This window comes from Gigantopelta aegis, chromosome 8, assembly GCF_016097555.1.
Source record: "Gigantopelta aegis isolate Gae_Host chromosome 8, Gae_host_genome, whole genome shotgun sequence".
NCBI lineage: Eukaryota > Metazoa > Mollusca > Gastropoda > Neomphalida > Peltospiridae > Gigantopelta > Gigantopelta aegis.
In genome coordinates this window covers 52,821,081-52,845,151 of record NC_054706.1, presented here as the reverse complement: position 1 = coordinate 52,845,151, position 24,071 = coordinate 52,821,081, and the positions used below count along the sequence as shown (strand labels likewise).

General features: G+C 36.9%; 1 protein-coding gene across 1 annotated transcript; it reads right to left on the bottom strand.

The window, feature by feature from the left end:
• Nucleotides 1-3,362: 3,362 nt before the first annotated feature.
• On the bottom strand, nucleotides 3,363-23,109 carry LOC121379979 (WD repeat-containing protein 13-like). The gene is made up of 13 exons (XM_041508683.1): nucleotides 23,026-23,109; nucleotides 19,790-19,845; nucleotides 17,976-18,064; nucleotides 16,475-16,529; nucleotides 14,979-15,133; nucleotides 13,800-13,882; nucleotides 11,820-11,960; nucleotides 10,933-11,099; nucleotides 9,684-9,743; nucleotides 9,071-9,213; nucleotides 8,307-8,426; nucleotides 6,570-6,688; nucleotides 3,363-6,207 (listed from the first exon to the last, which is right to left on the bottom strand). The coding sequence occupies exons 1-13, from the start codon at nucleotides 23,102-23,104 to the stop codon at nucleotides 6,011-6,013; spliced, it is 1,464 nt and encodes a 487-aa protein (XP_041364617.1). The 5' UTR covers nucleotides 23,105-23,109; the 3' UTR covers nucleotides 3,363-6,010.
• Nucleotides 23,110-24,071: the final 962 nt, after the last annotated feature.

Genomic DNA, 24,071 nt, shown 5'->3' with positions numbered 1-24,071 from the left:
ACTTTAGAGCAGTCATTAATTATTGGCAATCTGATTGAAATTAGCTCCACTAGTTAATAACTATTACCTGTGGATCTAACAGCATCCCGTTGGAGCTTATGTCCAGCTGACCTTTCACTCGACCAATCAAAACCTTACAGAATTATAACCAAAAGAATTCCAATACATTCGGAATTTTGTCGAGGGTATAGTATACGATATGCTTCGGGTGAATTACGATGTATGCCAGAAACTAATTTCAATATAAAATTTTAAACATGATAGTATACCCATTAAATCTATTTATTCTAGTACAAAATCCAGAGTAAGGACTCGACTAAGAGAAGAAACTTTCATTACCTGGCACTGCTCAACAACCCCGTCGACAAGCAGCAAGTCCTGACGTTGGTACAGCAGATGTATCCCCAAAATACTCGTCATTTGACGCAAAACAACTTTCAGGAAACCATCCACAAATCTTATAGGAGTTTCAGTGCAGACTTGAAACCGACCACGCCCTAACACTGGCGACTTAGAAACAGGTGTGACTGAACGGTATAAAAGAACGAATGCAACGGTGGATGCCTTTCTGTCCTGGACAGAGGAGCCGGCCGAGGCACGCACCTGTGCCTAGGACAGGCGTGCGCAGAAGCAAGTCAACATTGGGGGTGGGGAGTGTGGGCAGGCTGACTGACAGCAGGACATTAAAAAGGGTTTGATCTTCTGGGGGGAGGGGGTTGTCATCCTATTGGATGCTTCTTTGGACAATTTAAAAAATAAATGTTCCAAAATGCAATTTCCTGCATTTGTCAAGTAAAATTCAGCAATGTAAAAGCATTTTTCACAATGTATAATTTCTGTATATTTACACAAGAGGTAAAAAGAACAAAACACATTTTGGTTTCAATATATATATATTTCTTTAAAATTTAACAATAAAATAAATTGAATGTGACTTGTCTTCAGATGTACATCTATGACACCAACAAAGACTGGGAAAGGTAATAAAATCTTACATAGATACATGACCAATAAAAAAATCTTCAATTGGGGCTACAAGACTTGAAGCTCATAATGGTAGAATTGGGGTGGCTCTAATTTAGACCCATGTAAAGTTATAGGCATTTGTTAAAGGTGCTATGTCAAAGTTGCAATAATGGTGGTTCCCGTCAAAAATATTTTTAAAAATTTGCTTTGAAACATAAAGTTTATACCTTCAGCTATATGCCTATAAAAAACACTACAACCAACTACATCCATTTACTAGTTAAAAAATAGTATTTTAGGGGGCAATGTTGGGTGTGTCACACATTATCTAGTGATATCACTGTTTTATGTGTAAACATTCAGCACACTAAATTGTTTTCCATAATTGTGTGCAGACAACTGAAAAGGAAACAAAAGATGGTGACCATGCTATATTTAGCCACAAATTATTCGTGCCGTCCAGTACAAGACGTTTACAAATTATTACTGTATTCTTGAGTTAATTATGAAAAGATTATGCATGAGAGTGATTAATTTGTAGTTATTTATTACAAATAGATGTGAAAATAACAACATTTTGTAGTTTCAACTTTGACAAATTATACTATAAAATGCATTAAGGCCACTGGCTTCAAAAGCTACATGTTGGCTCAAGAATGTTTGGTTTTTTCCAACCTCTTCGAGGGTCTATGTGGTTAAGACTATAACATACAAACTTACTTCACTATTACTAATACTACTAGTATTACTCCAATACTTGGATACTCAACTATGTGAAGACTTGAGTTTCAGAAAATACTGTTGATTTGAGTTCTGTCCAAAACCTCATTATTAAAGGAAATGCACCATTATCTCCTTTTGTGGTTAAGCCATTGGACATATAGTTGGTAGGTACAGGGTTCGCAGCCCGGTACCGGCTCCCACCCAGAGCGAGTTTTAATGACTCATTGGGTAGGTGTAAGGCTACTACACTCTCTTCTCTCTCACTAACCACTAACAATTAACAACTAACCCACTGTCCAGGACAGACAGCACAGATAGCTGAGGCGTGTGCCCATGACAGCGTGCTTGAACCTTAATTGGATATAAGCATAAAAATAAGTTTAAGAAGAAGATTCTGTATATTACTATTATAACAAATACACTGTGTACTAAACACTTAATACACTATTCTTAGGTTGCTGTTATTGTAAGTCATTTTATCTTTTTTTTTCAAATGACTAAAATTACACCTTAAATACATTTTCTTCTTCAGACTGGGCAGGACATAGCTCAGTGGTACAGTGTTCGCTTGATGTGCAGTCGGACTGGGATCGATCCCTGTCGGTGGGCCCATTCGGCTATTTCTCGTTCCAGCCAGTGCACAGCGACTGGTATGTCAAATGCTGTGGTATGTGCTATCCTGTCTGTGGATGGTGCATATAAAAGATCCCTTGCTGGTAATTGAAAAGAGTAATCCATGAAGTGGCGACAGCGGGTTTCCTCTCTCAATATCTATGTGGTCCTCAACCATAAGTCCGACACCATATAACCGTAAATAAAATGTTTTGAGTGTGTCATTAAATAAAACATTTCCTTCCTTCCTTCTTCCGATTATCAGTGGCTGTACTGGTCTGTATATTCAGTGTTTTTGAAGTTCCTAATGTTTGCAGTTCCTCAAATTTTATGTACTTTTTAATACATACTTTCATACATATGAAACTATTGGATGGTAAACTCTCCTTTGGACTGCAAACATTAGAACTAGAAACAAATATTGAATATACAGACACCGATATTCTAATCAATCAAATGTATTTAAAATGTAATTTTTGTGGTTAAAAAGGCTCTTATTAGTCTCAGTGGTGAATCTAAGGGGGGCCCCAGGGTCTAAGTCACCCCCTAAATTTTGCGACAATTGGGCCTATACATATATTTTTTTTTTAAATATTATTTTGGAAAATCCAAGAAATCCCTTCGGGAATGTTTGTAGCCTTCGGCTACATGTCATTGGAACCCCCCCCCCCCCCCCCCCAAAAGGATTATCTGGATCTGCCACCAAGTCTTAAACATGCTACAGTGACATTTAACTTAGGTCAATCTGTTTATAATAACCAATCCTTCTGTATTTCCCATCTCTTCTTTGTGGCATCCTCTTATAAAACTCTTGATAGACAACATGACAGGAAGCCTTAGAGTGATATGATACATGATCAGCTAATATTAACCAGTCAGGAACAAGCTTTCAAACAGCTGCAGATTAGATTGTAAATCCATCAATATTCGGGAAGCATTTATTCCTTTTATTTCTATACCAGATGAACACTCTAAATGTTTATTAAAAAGGCAGCAGAAAATCTCCAGCTGCCATCTATTAATGACATCCACGGCTTAATAGTAATGGAAAAAACAAGAAATGGTCATTTGGAATGTATTGCACTATCATATTTGTATCTACACAAAACATGTATGCACTGCATTTTATATTTCACATCTGTGTAAGAAATAACTTATATAATACTTCATAATAAATTAGAAATATAACATTGTCAACTTATAATATACTGCAAATAAGGATAAATAATTATATATTCAATAAACATCCATCCATCCATCAATACATACAATGAAATGATACATTCGTTATAATTTGTTTATGTAGTAACTGCAAGTGAAATCAACTAAAAAAAAAGATTTAAAAAAAAGAGTCAATTTTTGTATCAAATCTACAGCTTTAAAGAGTTCCAACTCTTTCATTGAGATAGAAAGGCACAAAACAAATTAGATCGGTTTGTCTGCCAGGGCTAGCTCTAGCACTCGCCAAATTTGCCAACTGCGAATTTTGAAAGCAGTTGGCGAATTTTATTTTCATTTGGCAAAATTATTTTATGTAATAACTGACATTTTTTAGAAAATATCTGTAACTGTTGATTTCTGCAATTTTTGAAGTTTAATGGACAATTTGGTGAAATTTTTCGCTCACCCAGAGCTAGCCCTGTCTGCAATGAGAAAATCTAATCAATAAGAATATATACAAATGTAGGTCAAAGTTAAACTTTGTTTTGTTTAATTACACCACTACAGGATATTGACTTATTAAGCATCAGCTATTGGATGTCAAACACTGAACAATTCTGATATACAGTCTTGGAGGAAACCCACTAAATGTATCCATTAACAGCAAGGGATTCTATATATGCAGTTTTCCACAAACACAACAGCACATACCACAACCTTTGATATACCAGTCGTCGGCCACTGGCTGGGACCGGGGAGAAAAAACAATAATTAGAGAATGGGTCCACTGATGGGGTTCGATCCTATGTTTCAAGAAACAGATGAGCATTTTACCAACTGAGCTAGATGAAGGCCCTTGCTTATCAAACTCAATCTCTATTGACGTCACGCGCATAAAATTAGTATAATGTTGCCATGACGTTCACGACTCGGACTCTATTAGAGTCTAGACACTAAAAGTTTTATAAGCACAAGGCCAGGTCCTCTAAGGGAAATTGATCCCACCATCCATTACACATCAGAGGTCTAATTCACAACGGTTTGTTAGGCTTTACTAGACAACAAAGCATCCTCTTTGCAAGTCTTTTAGCATTGTACTGCGAGATCGCAAAGTTGCAAGAGTTTAGTGAATTAGACCCAGACGAGTGCTTTAGCACCAAGGTAAACGAACATGGAAATTATTTCTTACATTCTCAAACCTGTATCAAGAGACTTTAAACTTTATAAAAATCAAAGATCCAATTCCTTGCCAGAGGTTCAAATAGAAGAGGCTAAAACCGTAAACTACATGTATGTTCAGATGAATCGCCGATTATGTCAGAAATGTATGAAAGATACATGATGATGATGATGATGATAAGTTATTTGGTGCATACATGTATACTGTAGATCCTGAAATTAATGAGTCCCTAACTTAATGCAAGTGAAGATGGGCGGACTAAAATGCGACATGAAATTAATGTGGGTGACCTCCCTTTGACAAATTAACTTTCCTAACACCACACGTCTGTGTACATTTCGGTTAAATCCGAATTATAGGCGTCTTTAATGAGATCAACTCACTAACATGTCTGTGTACACATCTGTTAACCTGTTTAGTCATTTACCTAACGTGTATAGTTAACTAAATCTGCCTAAACATTAGCATACATAAACCATTACAACTGTATGCCAATAAAGTTGCAGGGAACTTGAACAGTAAAGACAAAGAAACAGTCAACCGCAATATTAGCGTGCAAAAAGCCATTCATGCACAATGGATCATGTCAGCCTATTTATTAAGATCTATTCAAGCAGTGGTGTTTTGGCAGTGTACAGTGGCCGATTTTCTCATTTGCTACCACCTTGAATGGGTTCCAGTCTGTAACAAAAACTTGTATCTTTTCCCACTAAGTCACTTCCATTAGTTCCTAAATATCTGCGAGTACAGACTCAGCATGGGCATTGGCTTCTTGGGATATAGTCTGCATGGAGATTTTTTTTATCAAATTGGTCAAAATGCCATATTTAAACAGGGACAGATTATGCTATAGGTAAGAGGGGTTTCCGAAACAATATGTACATGTTTATAATTTTAAAAATCATATTTCCAGTAACAATGAGGGTTAGGGGTAGGTTGGCAGGCTTTTTTTCAATCGTTGTGCATGAATGAGGGGACGAGAGGGTTCACACATGTGGACATCAATTTAGATCTAGATTTGTTTGGGGGTTTTTTTTTGCTATCCTGGATTTGCAGATCGAAGGCATACATGCATGTGACAGTGCTCTGTCTTACGACTGGTGTCACCAGCAGTTGGTGTGGCAGTTTACCTACAGACAAAGTAGGAATGATGTATCATCCTGCAAAATGGCAGTCCTCTTAAGGCAAAACATTTGCTAGTGACTTATGGGAGTAATGATGATGATATTGTCAAAACATCCTTCTGCCTCTGCCTTTTGAAGAGATACGATTTTGAAATTGGTTTTTGTCATTCAGATTTGACATGTCCACTGGACTTCCACTCATTTCCCATGTGAATCTATGGCTGGTATATTCAATGTATTTTAATCACAGAATTCCCTGCTTGCCCTCTCTCTTCCATATAATAACAAGACCTTGAGCATCACAGGACGCCAGCAGACTCTCATCACAGTTAAAACACACGTCGAGGACCGGGGCCGAATGACCCAGCAGTTTGTTCACACACGATTTAGACTCCTTGGTCACGTCAAAGAAATACACACACATGTCCTCACTACCTGAAACTAAAATTAAAATTCACTGTTAAAACTGATTAATTAATGGGATAAAACAAGCATTCTGACAGTACTACTAAAGCAATATACATATTCCTGCCAAGCCCAAAATGTTTTCACGTCAATGGCCAAACCTCTGTCAAAAATAGGCTAATACCCATGAAGAATCTTTTGTATATGCACTTTCATATATAAATGTATCACAGCCTTTAACTTATAGGTCATGTGGGAACAGGTTGGAATGGGTTGGAGTCAGTACTAACATGTGAACCCAATATCTACTGGCATTAAGCCCAATGACCTTCTCACTCCCTAAATGAGACCAACTTAAAGTAGTTTACTGCTTTGTTTTTCAAGTGATTTCTACTTACTGACACAGGCTCCTTGTCTGAAGGACATGAGAGGACAGAACGAACTCTTGATATGTGAAACTCTCTGCTTGATAGGAAACGTCTTCTTCAGCTGTAATGCTCCATCGTCTGATACAATTCTGAAATTCATATTGAAATTTTATATTATATATACCACCACAGGGGCCGATCCAGTATTTCGTAAAAGGGAAGCCCACAAAATTCTAAAAAAGGTATATTTGTGTTTACCGAAATGAAATGAGTCGAGCTCTCAAAGGGAGCAAGACTCATATTGGATGGATGGGCAAGGGGGTTTGCCCCACTGAAAAATTTGAAATCATTATGTTCAGAGGAAAGAAATGTTTTATTTAATGACACACATTTTATTTACAGTTATATGGTGTCAGACATATGATTACGGATAGGCACCATCCTACAAACAGAATAGTAAATCCCACGGCCTTTGTTACACCAGTCGTAGAGCACTGGCTGGAACGAGAAATATCCCAAAGGGGCCACCAACGGGGATCGATACTAAACCGACCATGCATCAAGCGAACGCTTTACCACTGGGCTACGTCCTGCCCCTCTGTTCAGAGATGCATTTTCATGGCAATTTAGTGTTGTTTAGTTACTGTTTTATTTGGAACATTTTGTGTGATAAAAAATCAATTACGTTAAAAAGGGCATTTCGAACAGAACCCCTGTGACCCCCTTTTGATCTCCCAGTGTATCAATAGATAAGAATATATTCAGTCTGACTCAGGTAGAATGGTGAAGGCCACTTGACAAAGCCTAACAGCCTTCGCCATTTTAACCTTTGTAGGATAAAGCCGTTATCTTTCTCTTTTTTTCTCTTTTTTTTTAATATAAATTTTATTGACCCAGAAACCATTCGGTAATGTCAGGGTTGGCAGCCTAAAGCTGATATCTTAAGACAGTAAAGATTACTGTAAGTCAGGAAATATCAGCAAGCAGAAAATGATAGCGAATTTGGCGAGGTTATACTCTAATATTTCATGATGTTAAATTCAAAGAGACATACAACAGACTAGACTGTTCCAAAAACCTTTTGTGTGATTGTCTTGTCTGTGATTAACTGAACTCCCAACAATAGTTACATGCTATTGTTTAAACCAAAAGGACAGCAAACAACAATAGTTAGCATACACATTAGTGTATTTTTCTACTAAATTCAACATGGCTGTATGCTGCATATCGTCACGATTCGTCAATTTTTTTTTATTTCAGCTGATCCTACAACTTAAGCTTATTAGTTTTTTAGTTTGTAATATGATGACATCGCTAAACTTTTACATTGCTATTATGTCATTTAATTTGAATTTTGTTAAATTTTAAGATCGCTAATATTTTATTATTTACAGTATTCTATATAGAAGGAAGGAAATGTTTCATTTAACAACGCATTCAACACATTTTATTTATGGTTATATGGCGTCGGACATATGGTTAAGGACCACACAGATATTAGGAGAGGAAACCCGCTGTCGCCACTTCATGGGCTACTTTTTTCGATTAGCAGCAATGGATCTTTATATGTACCACAGACAGAATAGTACATACCACGGCCTTTGTTACAACAGTTGTGGAGCACTGACTGGAACGAGAAATAGCCCAATGGGCCCACCGATGGGGATCGATCCTAGATCAATCGTGCAGCAGGCGAGCACTGTACCACTGAGCTACGTTTCGCCTCCTCTCTATATACAGAATATTCTAGAGTAGCTAGCATATTACCTGAACAGACACAGAGAGTTGAGACAACAGTTCACTAAGAGAGATGGATCTCTAGCTTCTCTGTTAATCCAGGCTCGGGCCGATATGCTGGTTACTGGCTGGCCCTCACACACGGTGATCCTGTTAATAAAGGAAAGGAAGGTTTGTGTAGTGACACCCAAGCATATTGTTTTTATTCCTACAGTTATTAGATAACATAATCTAACGGCAATATTCAGTCTAGAAAGTTATAGGAAAAACCCGATTTTGAAAAAAATAATATAGTAAATATATATACTTTTTTATTCTTTTTTAACATGGAGACAGAATTTTTTTTTGGGGGGGGACAATGCAAACATGGATGATGATGAGATGAATGGTGAAGCCAGAGTATTTCCATTTCGGTATGGGACTACTTGACAGGGCCATGCTCCACGCTTGCTGTCAGTTGAGCCATCTCGGTATCACCTGAGCCCGGGGTACATGGAACCTGCAGTGCATGCCGGGTAATCATCACCCATGTGGAGTCATACTCAGGAGACATACCCATAATCGCACCTGTGAAGTGGGTGAAGCTGAGTGTATGTGGCCTTACACCTACCCATTGAGCCTAGCGGTGCACTCACTCTGGGTTGGAGCCAGTACTGGCATAAAAAATCCCCCATTGCCTCAGGTGGGATACGAACCCAGTACCTACCAGTCTCAAGTCTAATGGCATAACCACAACACCACCGATAGTTTATCTTTGTAAAAAAAAAAATAGTTAATAAAATTTTCATATTCACCTTCTTGCTTTTGTAAGTTTTCCAGTTGCCACATCCACAGTGAATGAAAAGATCGACCCCCGCTCATCACCAGCCCATAGAATCTTGCCACTAGCATCAAAGGCCAGACAGTAAACCTTCCCGGTCACCTTACTGGATCCTCCCTTAAAAATCAAATTACATTTTTAGATGTGTGATTAAAATAAAATACAGCTACATCAGTGCAAGTGGTCAGTGGTCACCTCCACCAAGCAAACGTTTGTTATAAAAGGCTACCTTTATATTCTCCCATATCATCTCTCATTTAGAATTAACTACCTGTATTGAACTAAGTTCAAGTTCTTTATTTGTACAACATACCAGTTAATGCATGGTTAATTCATGGCATAATACAACATACAGAAATATATACTATGCACACGCACATGACAAACAATGGTATGTGTGGTTTAAAACATATTATTATGTACAAAAAAAAGTAATATAATTTATATTTCTAACATTAATGATTTTTCTGTGGTACCTGATCTCTAGTTTTATTCATCTGCACAAAATATTTTCCTAGTTAGTCCGTTGTCTTAAAGAAGCTACTGTCTGACACTATTCTAGTGGGTTTTTAGTTAACATCATTTACCTTATATCCTTTGCCTGTGGACATATTCATGACTTGCACATTTCCCCGACCACTGCCTGTCTGATACAGGTCAAGGAAAAATATTTTTTGCTAAACTTTTTCAACACTAATCATATCATTTTCACAAAAAAAAAAAAAACATTAAATTTAAATAGAGTGAAACCTCTCAAAACCGGACAAAAAAAACGGAATTCCCCCAAAACTGGACATTTTTCAGTCCTTTTTTAAAAATCAGTAGAGAACTTAACCTCTCTAAACCGGATACCTCTAAAAACCGGACATTTTACTTGGTCCGGAGGGTGTCCGGTTTAGAGGGGTTTTACTGTACTTTAAGAAGAACTACATGATAAAACATTTCTTATTAACAAAAATAACAGTATCAATAATGTAATGGCAGAATTTTAAAAAAAATAAGGCTTGAAAAGATACAGCAAACATATTATAACTGAAACCAGTCATGCATTAACAAAACATTTACAGAGACAAGATATAAGCAAAATACATTTGTATAAATAAAGAAATGAAAAACTAAAAGAAACTGTAAAAATTAAAAATATATATAAATATATAGACAAACAGACTATAAATAAAATTAAATAAATATTACATATACGTGCTATCCTGGGCACACATCTCAGCTATCTGGGCGGTCTGTCCAGGACAGTGAGTTCGTGGTTAGTGAGAAAGTAGAGGGTGTAGTGGTCTTACACCTACCCACTGAGTCATTAAAACTCGCTCTGGGTGGGAGCCGGTACCTGGCTGCGAACCCTGTACCTACCAGCCTTATGTTCACTGACTTAACCACGACACCACAGAGGCTGATAAACTATGTCAAAGCTTTTGTTGAACAAAAGAAAGGAAATGTTTTGTTTAATGACGTAGTCAACACATTTTATTTACTGTTATATGGCGTCGGACATTTGTTTAAGGACCACACAGATATTGAGAGGAAACCCGCTGTGGCCACTTCATGAGCTACTCTTTTTGATTAGCAGCCTAGGGATCTTTTATATGCACCATCCCACAGACAGGATTTCACAAACCACGGCCTTTGGTATACCAGTCGTGGTGCACTGACTGGAACGAGAAATAGCCCAATGGGCCCACCGATGGGGATCAACCCCAGACCGACCGCACATCGAGCGAGCGCTTTACCACTGGGCTACGTCCCACCCCTGTGACTTAACCACAACACCACCAAGGCCGGTAAACTATGTCAAAGTTATTGTTGTAGAACAAAAGAGGATACGACAAACATGTTGTTATTGAGAGGTTGAAACATGCAGCAGTACAGCTCTCCACTCCCTCCATCCTCGATGACCCGCAGACACGACCCAGCGGCCACGTCCCACAGTCGAGCGGTCCCGTCATACGACACAGACAGAATCACATCGTTCGACAAGGACCACACAAAATCTGAAAACGGATAAAAAGATAATGTTTGTTATATCTCTATGTATGTAGGTATTTAATTAGTGATTTGGAATTTTATAACTTCTGTTGTTGATCTATATCAATGATAACAATAATCAGGTATCTGATTCAGGGTGTGACCGGCCTCGGTGGCGTTGTGGTAGGCCATCGGTCTACAGGCTGGTAGGTACTGGGTTCGGATCCCAGTCGAGGCATGGGATTTTTAATCCAGATACCGACTCCAAACCCTGAGTGAGTGCTCCGCAAGGCTCAATGGGTAGGTGTAAACCACTTGCACCGACCAGTGAGCCATATAACCGTAAATAAAATGTGATTCAGGGTGAGGCACGGATGGGTACACACAACCATTTGTTTTGCCGATGTCAAAAAAAATAAAAATAAAATAAAAGCCTGTTCAAACACCTTACCATGCCCAGCGCCTGCCCTCCCATCTCAACTTCTGCCACCATATCAGTCACACCAACTAAATAGTTGCAAGGGATCTTTTATATAAACTTTCCCATTGGGCACTGAATGGGACAGGAACTTTTGTGTCTGGTTCACAGAGTATGATAGATCCCATGACAGATGACATCTCCAGCAAGCACTTCATCAATGATCTACCTCCCCCACCCCAATACAAAATGCTAAATAAGTTCTGGAAAAAACGAGCCACTTTCAATGCTGTACGTTAACTTGTGTTTATCTGCAGTATGTGTTTACCTGTGACACCTGCTTCATGCCCTCGTAACATACAGATGACTGTTGCAGGTGGGGGGATGAGCTGACAGATCGATAAGGTTCCATCCAGTGAACAGCAGGCAACACGTGACTTGTCGTCATGGGCAAACTTCACACTGGAAACTGCAATAACATATTTAATTTTAGAGACATCTGATACCTTAATTTTACAATGAACACTGCAATAACATTTAATATCAGAGACATCTGATATCTTAATTTTACAATGAACACTGCAATAACATATTTAATATTAGAAACATCTGATATCTTAATTTTACAATGAGCACTGCAACAACATATTTAATATTAGAAAGAAATGTTTTATTTAACGACGCACTCAACACATTTTATTTACGGTTATATGGCGTCAGACATATGGTTATGGACCACACAGATTTTAAGAGGAAACCCGCTATCGCCACTACATGGGCTACTCTTTCCGATTAGCAGCAAGGGATCTTTTAATTGCACTTCCCACAGGCAGGATAGCACAAACCATGGCCTTTGTTGAACCAGTTATGGATCACTGGTCGGTGCAAGTGGTTTACACCTACCCATTGAGCCTTGCGGAGCACTCACTCAGGGTTTGGAGTTGGTATCTGGATTAAGAATCCCATGCCTCAACTGGGATCTGAACCCAGTACCTACCAGCCTGTTGACTGATGGCCTAACCACGACGCCACCAAGGCCGGTATATTTAATATTAGTGACATCTGATATCTCCTTAGCTTTTTTTTCATGTGGATCTTTTTATCATATGTACTGTATACATCTGTGTGTGGATATCATGTCAATAAAAATGGGAATAATTAAAAAAATTAAAAAATATTTAATATTAGAGACATCTGATATCTTAATTTTACAATGAACACTGCAATAACATATTTAATATTACAGACATCTGATATCTTAATTTTACAATGAACACTGCAATAACATATTTAATATCAGAGACATCTGATATCTTAATTTTACAATGAACACTGCAATTACATATTTAATATTAGAGACATCTGATATCTTAATTTTACAATGAACACTGCAATATCATATTTAATATTAGACATCTGACGTCTTAATTTTACAATGAACACTGCAATAACATATTTAAAATTAGAGACAGCTGAATGAACAAATATTTCTCTCATCCTTAAGTATAAGACAGCTATGAAAGATATTTTGTGATTAATATCTGCCTTATAAAACTATCTTGTTAATTTGTAATATTAACATATGAAACAAACATAGCAAATAGGATAGTGTAGTTTGCTTATGATAAAATGGAAAAATAAAAGTTACTTTTTCAGCCATCTTTGTATATGTATTTGTGGCATTTTTCTTTAAATATAATAAAAAACAAAACAATACAGCATCTTCCATTGTAAGATCTTCTTAAACTTAAGGCCAAAAAAAAAGGGTTCCAGAATTGAAGAGGTGATGCAGCTTCTCTTTTTTTCCAATTTTATTTTTGTTAAAGCATTGATTGCACAAAAAAGGTGGGTATATTTGATAATACAATTGGAATTAGAATGCATGTCCTAGTTATGCATGATTGCATTTTGGCTCTAATTATGGTTTTACGTCAACAAGATAAGCCCTGCAAAAATCGACGTCATACCAGGGGAAATCAAAAAACAAAATGTTGACGCGCGAAAGTTGAACAGAGACCAGAAATTTATTTTGTTTGGCCTAATGATTTAAATTTAGAGCAAACAAAATGACAGGTATCACTATGAACGAACATCTAATAAAACTTTCCTAAATGTATTCAAAACCCTCTATGTCATCTGTGATCAAAACTAAAATAAAATAACACTAGCAAAGATTAACCAAAACGTCTACTGGCACTTAATTAATTGTGTTGAGTATATAATAAATGAACATAAAATAAAGCTTTTATACAGTAAAAAGATTTTGAAGAGATAAAAGTATTCTATTTTGGAGAACAACTCCAGATACCTGATGCAGTGTGCTGGTCAAAAATGTGATGCATCCCAGCAAAAGCATAGTTTTCTGACAGACTTTTACCACCCGCCATTGCTCTGCAAAAAAAAAAAAAAAAAAAAAAAAAAACTGAGAAAAATTGCAGTATGTTTTAAGCCTAAAAAATGACATCTGCAAAATCCAGGGCTTCTAGATTATGGTAGCCCCACTCCCATGACTAGTGATATTCAATGTTGGGCTAGTAAATAACTACTATTACCATGCCCAATTGCTAGTGAAAAAAAAAGTTGTCAAATGCTGCATTTAAGTACATTGTATATTTTGTAAATTTGAATATCCTGTCCATACCCCCAACCCACCAATCTTAGTGTTTTTAATCTCTATCTCCCTCTTTAGGTAACATATCTGATTATTACTATTAGTAAAATTGTATTAAGTACAGTAGGGCTAATGAATTTTTAATCGTGGCTAGTAAATGAAAACAAATCACTGATTCCATGGCTAGTGGATTTTGTAAAACTTCTAGGCCTGAAAGTCAATAATTTTCTAGGTTTTCCATGATCCATATGAACCCTATAAAGGATATTTTACTGTCAATGAAAAAGAAAACTTTCTTTCATGAACTGTGATGTGTTATCTTCAGTGAATGAATGAATGAATGAATGCTTAACAATACCCAACCATGAAAAACACATCAGCTACTGGGTGAATGAATCGAAGATCAACATCAATATAAATATTCAAAAGTTAAATGAAAACAAAGTGTGAAGAGATGTCCACCAAAATATGATATAAATATCACAAATATGTCCAATTAAAATTTAGAATAAAATTCATCATCAGTGACAGGGTTCTTACACTTGAAAAAACATAAAATTCAAGCACATTTCCAAGACTTTTCTAGGACATTTTTATATTTTTCCTGGACATGAAAATTAATGGTCAATCAATGAATGGTTTTTATAACAAATTGTTGTCTGAATTTAGACAGATTACGAGGACAACAAAAGTAAAGGTGCGAAAGAAAAAAAACCGCCATATTTTTGGCCTAAATTTCCAGGACATAAATCAAATTTAATGCTTTTTCCATGACATTCCAGGCCTGGATTTTAAAAATAACAAAATCCAAGAACATTCCAGGATTTCAAGGACACGTAAGCACCCAGAGTGAATGTTTTGAGCTGGTGTGAGTACCTGCTGGCTTCAGCAGCACTCGTGGGGACGACCTCGATGCTGTCATACACTCTCTTCATCGGCCCCTCATACAGGTGCTTCAGTGACCCACTACTGAGGTGGCGGCGGTGGTACTTCCTCGTATCACCAACACCCACCGTCATCGATTCAAAACTCTGAAATAGCCAAGAACATCAGAAAATATGTCAGTGGAATTTACAGATAGTGATACTTTCTTGTATCACCAAAACCCACCATCATCGATTCAAAACTCTGAAATAGCCAAGAACATCAGAAAATATGTCAGTGGAATTTACAGATAGTGATACTTTCTTGTATCACCAAAACCCACCATCATCGATTCAAAACTCTGAAATAGCCAAGTACATCAGTTAACTATAATGCCTAGATCAATGATTAATTACTATTAAGTACTGTATCTTTTGTTGGCAGCTGCAGTTGCAGATCTAAGGGCTAAGGGGGGTAGTCCCTTTTTCCCTAGAATTTTTAATTTCTATGAAAATACTGAAATATTGATGATATTTTTTATTATCAGGATTACATAAGTCTTCCACTGCCCCAGTTCAAGAGTTCTCATCCACAGACAACACATGCCTCAAAAATCCTAAATCCACTCTGAGTTATGTTAATCATATTTCTCTCATCCTGAGGTATATGGAACAGAGTTATCCCATGAAAGAAAGCCATGTAAGAAATTTCCATCTTACATGGGATATCACACGCTTGCATTTAACATGACATTGTTGATAATACATGATGTCATATTAATGTGAGGTGACGTGAGGTCATTAGACACATTTTTAAATTAATATTTTGTTATTAAAACCTTCATTTTAAAAGCTATCTTGTTAATTTGTAGGGTTAAATTTTACTTAACACATGAAACAAACACGGCAAATACGATATTGTAGTTATTTATGACAAAATGGTCAAATAAAAAAGTTACTTGTTCAGCCATCTTTGTCTGTTTGTGTAAAATAATGGTTTATTTAAAAAATGAATGAGAGAAAAAGACTCCATCATATGCGGTCACGTGGAATAAAAAAAAGTACACTCTCGGTGGTGAAAATGTCTACCACCTCGGGTGTACTTTTTCTATCCCACATGACCGCATATGATGGAGTCTTATAGTATTCAATTATTTATCAGTGTTACAATAACTTAAGTATTTCAATTTCATTTGATATGTTTTTATTTTACAGTGGTTGAAGTTGAACAAGTGAATTTTTAACCATGGCCAACAAATTTTGAAATCAACTTGTTATTGGAAATTTTAAAATAAGTTTAGAAATGTTTCAAATGCCAGATTACAGGTCCATGTCAAATATCCACAATATGAAGCTGATATGCTGGCTTTTTTTCATCTGTATCCCTAGATTAAATATTATAGTAACTGCTTTCTTTTTACATTAAAGTGGACTAAAACAGTGAAAACTTCCATAATACAGCTGCATCTTATAAGGTACATGTATAATGTGCAGTATTTAGATATTTACCTCTCCCGTGTTCTTGCTGATACTTCTGATGCTGAAGGAACGACTTTTGATACTTCTGTAATATAAAGGTATATCGATTTTGGTAAATACTTTTTAAATATTCAAAGAAAAAGAAAGGAATATTTGTTCGATGCCACCTTAGAATTTTGTTAAACTGATTATACGGTTATTTCAACATGTATCAAAGTAAATGTTTTATTTAACGAGGCACTCAACACATTTTATTTACGGTTATATGGCATCGGACATATGTTTAAGGACCACACAGATATTGATGGAGGAAACCTGCTGTCGCCACTTCATGGGCTACTCTTTTCGATTAGCAGCAAGGGATCTTTTATACGTAGCACATACCACAACCTTTGATGTACCAGTTGTGGTGCACTGCCTGGAGCGAAAAATAGCCCAATGGGCCCACTGACGAGGATCGATCTCAAACCGACCAAGCATCAAGTGAGTGCTTTACCACTGGGCTACGTCTCGCCCCTATTTTCAACACACGTATGAAAATGAAGAACCCCGTTGTTGCCACATATACATGTACTCCTACTAAAAAAGCAGCATGGGTTCTTTTATACTATATGCATTTCCCATCAACAGAACAGTACATGCCACAGCATTTGATGTACCAGTCATGGGGCATTTGTTTGAATGAAGGGGGGGGGGGGGGGGGGGGTAAATCCCAAGTCCACAGAGGACAATTGATCCTGTGAACCTGTACACCTCAGGCAAACATTCTGCCACTGAGCTACATCCCTGCCCTAAAATATTTGCCCATTGACAAATTAGCCAATCAGGAAGGAAAAGAAGGAAATGTTTTATTTAACGATGCACTCAACACATTTTATTTACGGTTATATGGCGTCAGACATATGGTTAAGGACCACACAGATATTGAGAGAGGAAACCCGCTTTCACCACTTCATGGACTACTCTTTTCAATTAGCAGCAAGGGATCTTTTATATGCACCATCTCACAGACAGGATAGCACATACAGTACCACAGCCTTTGGTAGACCAGTTGTGGAGCACTGGCTGGAATGGGAAATACAATGTACACTGATGAAGGTAATACATTAAAGGGATTGTCCTCAGTTTGCAGCCATTGTAAGATGTTTTCAAATGAGTCTTTTAGGCAACTAAAATCACATATTAAATACATTTTCTTGTTCAAAATACCAGAGTCTGTATCTCCAATGTATGTGCAGCCATGTGATAATGTTTGTAATTGACTCATTCTTCATTTTCTTGGTAATACATAGTTTGCTTTGTAAATACAAATTATTGATAGGTAAAATCCAGTTTGGGCTACTATAAACATTAGGACAACAACAAACACCTTGTTTATACAGACATTGATACTTTAAGCAATAAAATGTACATTTAATGTGTAATTTTTATCATCAAAAAGGCTCTGTTACTTGGAAACAGCTTACAATGGAAGCAAACTCGGGACTATCCCTTTTAAAAAATTAATAAGATGAGGATATAATTATATTACCCGCAATCCGAAAATGATGGACTCCCATATCGACTGTTTAACAACTGGGCTCTCGTGTGTAAATAGTCTTTCCTGGCTGCTAGGTCACACTGCAAAACAACAATGTATGTGTGTGTAGAATATACAATCTATTTCAATGTACATGTAATTACTGTAATACACAGGGCTACATTGTAGCTTTAGTACTCATCAAATTATTTTAATTTGGCCAAATAATTGCATGTATCCTAAACTATCGAATTCCGTCCTTTATCGAAGTCCATCCCATATCACTTCCGTACTCTTTCTAATCACACTGCGCAAACACGAACTTTAATACCACTGCATATGTATCAACTAACCAAGCCTCGATCGATCAACATTGAAAATGAGGGTGGAAAAAGCTAAGATTTGTTTTCTCTCCCTTGTACAATACCGGTGATTCTATTATTGCATACAGGAACCATATGCAAAGGTTATAACATATTAAAACCTTTATAAATGAAGAGTCTAGATTTGACAGATCCGTAATGACTGTTCTGTGCATGAGTTTTGTCTATATTTAGTTACATGACTGACTCTCTTAGTAGAGGGGTTATGAAAGGCTGTTCAGGTCATTATTGTTATTCTCCTGCCTGTTACCAACTACGGTTAGACTGCTGGTGCTCCCTTGCACCTGCCAGTGCAGGCAGTCCCTCCACCCACCCCAACATTTCCTGTCCTGAACGGAGGAACAGGTTGAGGCCGGTACTTGTGTCCAGGACAGGCGTGCACTACAACAGCTTGCTCTGAATGTGCACGTTAAACAACTTTCCATTCCATTATTGTTACTGAAAAACAACTTTAGTAGATTTTTTACTGTTTGTAGAAGAAAGCTTTATCTTTTTTCATTCAACTACAAAAGTTGTTAGCACAAGAAAACTATTTTCCTACATTCATGAAAATTTATTGACTAGCTGAAAAGCGGTTAAAGATTGGCATGACTGTTTACAAAGCATCTAAAAAAAATCAAATTCTAAAACAAACTCTAAAGAATAAAAAAGCAAGGGGAACTTTCTCAAATCTCAAGAAAGAAATGTTTTATTTAATGACGCACTCAACACATTTTATTTACGGTTATATGGCGTCAGACATATGGTTAAGGACCACACAGATTTTGAGAGGAAACCCGCTGTCGCCACTACATGGGCTACTCTTCCGATTAGCAGCAAGGGATCTTTTATTTGCTCTTCCCACAGGCAGGATAACACAAACCATGGCCTTTGTTGAACCAGTTATGGATCACTGGTCGGTGCAAGTGGTTTACACCTACCCATTGAGCCTTGCGGAGCACTCACTCAGGGTTTGGAGTCGGTATCTGGATTAAAAATCCCATGCCTCGACTGGGATCCGAACCCAGTACCTACCAGCCTGTAGACCGATGGCCTGCCACGATGCCACCGAGGCTGGTTTCTCAAATCTCAAATACATTGGTGTTGGTCGACAATCAATATTCACCAAAAACGTGTAGATATGTTCTTAATTCATTTACATTTGCTTCATCGACAATCTGTTGTATTGATATTCCCTCAATTTTATGATGGGTGTGGTCTTTGATACATTCCGCGTTTGTGAAGTTCACATGGGACAGATTTCGATGGTGTTAATTTTTTTTTACAAATATTCACTTCAAATATACAAAAAATATTTGTTCAATGATGATTAAAAACATGTACATGTAGGTTGTTGGGAATCTTTACAAAAATTAAAATTAATATTTTCTTCTGTTAAATAAGTAATTATGATGGAAAGTATGTACAATTAATTAATGTTATTAACATAAATCTATGTATTACCTCACTCTTTGCATTTTCTCGCAAAAGTTGGCTTCTCCGCCGAATATATAAGGTTCCTGCAAAACAAGAAAATTATTTTTATTCATTTTACAGTGTAAGGTTATAATGTTCGGCAATAATAACAAGACCATGTAAATAGTACATCTCTAGGAATTAATATTTAAGCAAGATTCCAGGAAACAACTATACCCATACATGTAATAAAAACATAATATAGAGATTCAGCAGGTCCTGACCTTAAGTTTTTTCAGAAGTTGCCACAGGCCCACAGTGTTAAAAATATGGTAGCCCTCAGTAAAAATTGGTAGTTCCATAATTTTAATAAACAAGTGTACAAGGAGAGAAAACAGCAAAATCATTTATTTTATTTAAACATGCTGTCTATATACAGTGAAACCCCTCAACACCGGACCCCCTCTAAACCGGAATCCCCTCAAAACCGGACATTTTCCGCGGTCCCGTGATTTACACATCTTTTAACACTATATTTTACCCCTCTAAACCGGAAACCTCTCTAAACTGTGCAATATGCACATGCTCGAGATCGCTGTTATCAGTGTAATCACTGCTGCATACAGTACAGGTACCGCTCAGCAGGCAAGATTAGTAACTTGACAATAAACAAAAGGACTGATCGCAAGCTTTGGTATGGAGTTAACTACTGTAAACACATTGATTGTGTTGTAATTATGGTTAACATTAGCGGAGTTCGGGTTTGGGTTAGATGTCTTTATTAAGTTAGGAGCGAAATAAAGAGTAAGCAAAATTATATGTTGGCTTTGCGTAGTCGAATAGATGTTAGTAGTGTTTCATTTTCATGTCGATTTTCAACATGACGGAACGTCCAGCTAAACGTCGCCGTGTTGAACTCTCGCTCGATGATAAACTCAAAATAATTAAAAGTTTCGAAAGTGTACCTAAACCAACATTAAGATCTTTGAATGAAAAGTTTAGTATTGGCAAATCAACAGTTGGAGATATCATCAAAAAACGAGAGGTTTATAGGGCAGAGTTTGAAAAGAATATTAGCGGGAATAAACGGCGGTTTAATAACGCATGTAAATTTGATAAGCTCAATGAACTGGTAATGCAATGGTTCTGTCAAGCTCATGCTAAAAACATCTCGATTTCTGGTCCCATCATCCAAGAGAAGGCCAGTGAATTTGCCAAGGAACTTGCAGTTGCAGATTTCAAGGGCTCGAATGGCTGGCTGGACAGGTGGACCCCTGAAAACCGGACACCTCTGAAAACCGGACATTTTACTTGGTCCCATGGATGTCCGGTATTGAGGGGTTTCACTGTATATGTTTTTAATCAAGGGCAATACACTGTGAAATATACACTAAAAATAGTAAAATGAACAATAAAGATTTTTAAAAACAAAATCATTAAACAGAATCCGGGGCTCCTGCCAATTTATATAGTGGCTAAACACTTGTCACTTTAATTCTCAATTGTGTTGTGTCACTTTCAAAACTACAAAGAAAACCTGTCCTAATCAACCAATCAACAAGAAAGTTGAAGAAACTTGTGGTGTAAATAAGGTTCATTTCCAAGAAACGATGTCTGTTCACACCCACTTTAGTAATATCAATTTAGTAGCATCACTTTGATATATGAAACTGACATGCTTCAAGAGTTAAACTTGATAATGATTGTGGCCATTTATGATTGTTGGGAAGTTTATTTTTTGTATAAACTGTTGAGTATTTTTATTTGATATTATGGATAATACTCTATCTGCTCACTGAATTACTTAACAAAATCCTTTCACCGACAAATATACTCTTTTATTTCAATAAATCATATTGTGCAATCGCCACCTGTGGGTCAGACTAGGGGAGCATTTAATACTGTTACAGTGACTTGTGGCAGCAGTGCGTGCATATGAAAGGTAGAATTTCAGACACTGATCTTGTTGATTGAGAAGTGTCTGGACTTCCAAACATTTTTAGTAGCCTGGTGGACTACCAGGTTTAGACATCTGGTAGTCTGAATGAGAAATCGGTAGCCAAAACACCTTGGGCTACCACTTAAGTCAAGCCCTGGATTGTCTGTTGCCTCTCTGAGCTCTCCATAACCTCATTTTGTTCGTTCTTTAACCTAATTCCCACTTGCCCGAGTACTTACTCTGCTGTTTAACAGCTATATAGACATTTGGACAGTTATAATCATTTTCTGCTGTCACATACAACTCTCGAACACAAATACGGGATTTTTCCCTCCACCGAGTAGGTAAAGATTCCTAATCTGATACATAACACAAATCACAGGAAGAAACCCAACAAAACACTCTCTCAACAATGTCTCATTTAAATTCAGTCGGTGCTGTCAGATTTCTTTCTGTAGTGTTGTATTAATGTTTAATATGTGAAATTTTTGTTGTCAGAACTAAAATCTATTTTTGTGTGCAACTTAGAAAACAATTGGATCAAAAATAAATAACTAGTAGTAAATTTTATAGTAAGAAAAAAGCCATTCCCAGTGGGACGGACTATAGCTCTCAATCGGCAGAGTATAGGACTCGACGTTAGCGGTAGCCCAGGATTTTTTAGCTACCCATTTGTTTCTCAGGCTACCAGATGTCTAAATGTAGTAGTCCACTGGACTACAGGATTTTTTAGCTACCCATTTGTTTCTCAGGCTACCAGATGTCTAAATGTAGTAGTCCACTGGACTACAGGATTTTTTAGCTACCCATTTGTTTCTCAGGCTACCAGATGTCTAAATGTAGTAGTCCACTGGACTACTGGATTTTTTTTGCACATCCAGTTGCTCCGCAATCAACAAGATGTTTAAACACCTAAAACAACAGTTTAAATAAAAGTAAATAATTTAGCTTTTTTTTAAAATTTATTAAAAGTGGGTTACCACTGAAAAAAGTTACGGTCAACTTCAACGCAGTGGCAAAGTTCAAGGCCTGGAGTACTCGGGCTAAGTAAGTTCCCACTATTTCACCAGATCTGGGGCAGGGTGTGTTGGAAAGGAGTGGCAGTACTCAACATTCTCACAAATATTATATTAGGATGTGAACCTATTAAACAGACCTGTGTTACAATTGGTGAATTATGAGTCTAAATTTAATTAAATTATTATTTTTATAATTTTACTTTTTAGTTCAAGTTGGAAAGCTTAAAAATAAACAAAACTATTGCAGCTTTAATTAACAATAAAAATAGTGAAGAAGAAGCTTTTAACCGAGGCATACTTATTGACAAGCCTTACTAACAACTTACTAAACTGAGGGTTATTTGGGGTTCGATATGCGTTAAACTTTGCATCAAGAGCAAGCACTTGCTGCCAAAGAGCAGCCATGTTTGTTGTTTTTCCGCGTTGTGTATTTTCCTCCCTATTCTACGTAGTTTTCCAGCTAGAATTTTGACAGGGCAGGCCGCACATTATTTTTAACGCGAAAGTTATAATTTTTAAGGCAAATGTTGGATATGTTCGAATTTGTAACATTCATAAAAATCATATATGTAGGTTTAGATAAAAGTAAGAAAGGAATTAACACCCATTATGCAGGGCTGAAAATAGGAAATAAACTTATAGGGCCTAAGTCCTACTAAGAAAAAAATATATAGCCTGCTAGAAATAGGACGGCACGGGGTGGTAGAAGAGTTTGAAATAGTGAGTAGGAAATTAGGACCTCTGTGATGTATTTTAGAGCATTGTGGAATTAAAATATAACATAATCATGAGTTACGTTTACAAACAAGACGTTACAGACAAGATCCGCATGCCCAAAAAAACAAAAGGAAGTTAAACACAAACGCTAGCTTATCACGTGACATTGATGAACTTGTTTGTCATGTGATGCAGCGCCAGCTCCGAAATATGGCATTGCGGAACTCAAGTTGTGTTTTGGCACTTCTCTTCAATTTTGTATTTTGTTTTATGGGTGCAACATGTAACAATGAGAACAATGAAGCAGCATATAATTATCTTATTGGGGTTGGCATTGCTGACATCACTGGGCCTGCAGCTGAAGTTAATATGGTAAGCGTATTTGTTTGCACGTGCATTTAGTGATTTTCGGAATTCTCAAAAAACATTTCTTTCAGTGGGTACCAAAAACTTGGTCAAATATCTGCGTAACGGCTCCAAATAAATTATGAAAAACATTACTGTACATGTGGGAGCTATGACTTATAACATGATGTCTTGCAATTAATGAAAACTATAATTAAATTGACCTATCTTTTAGTCTTTACAAAATTAAAATTAATCGATTATGCATAAAGGTTCCTGTGCTCCCATCCCTCTTCCTGGATCAAGAAAA

Bases quoted from the DNA above. Each gene is read 5' to 3' on its own strand.
- LOC121379979 (XM_041508683.1), bottom strand. From the start codon at position 23,104: ATGGCTGCTCTTTGGCAGCAAGTGCTTGCTCTTGATGCAAAGTTTAAC. The intron at 16,530-17,975 runs GTAATATAATTA...TTTATATTACAG, and splicing joins CCATCATTTTCGGATTGCGG to AAGTATCAAAAGTCGTTCCT. The intron at 11,961-13,799 runs GTATCTGGAGTT...ATGTTATTGCAG, and splicing joins TGACCAGCACACTGCATCAG to TTTCCAGTGTGAAGTTTGCC.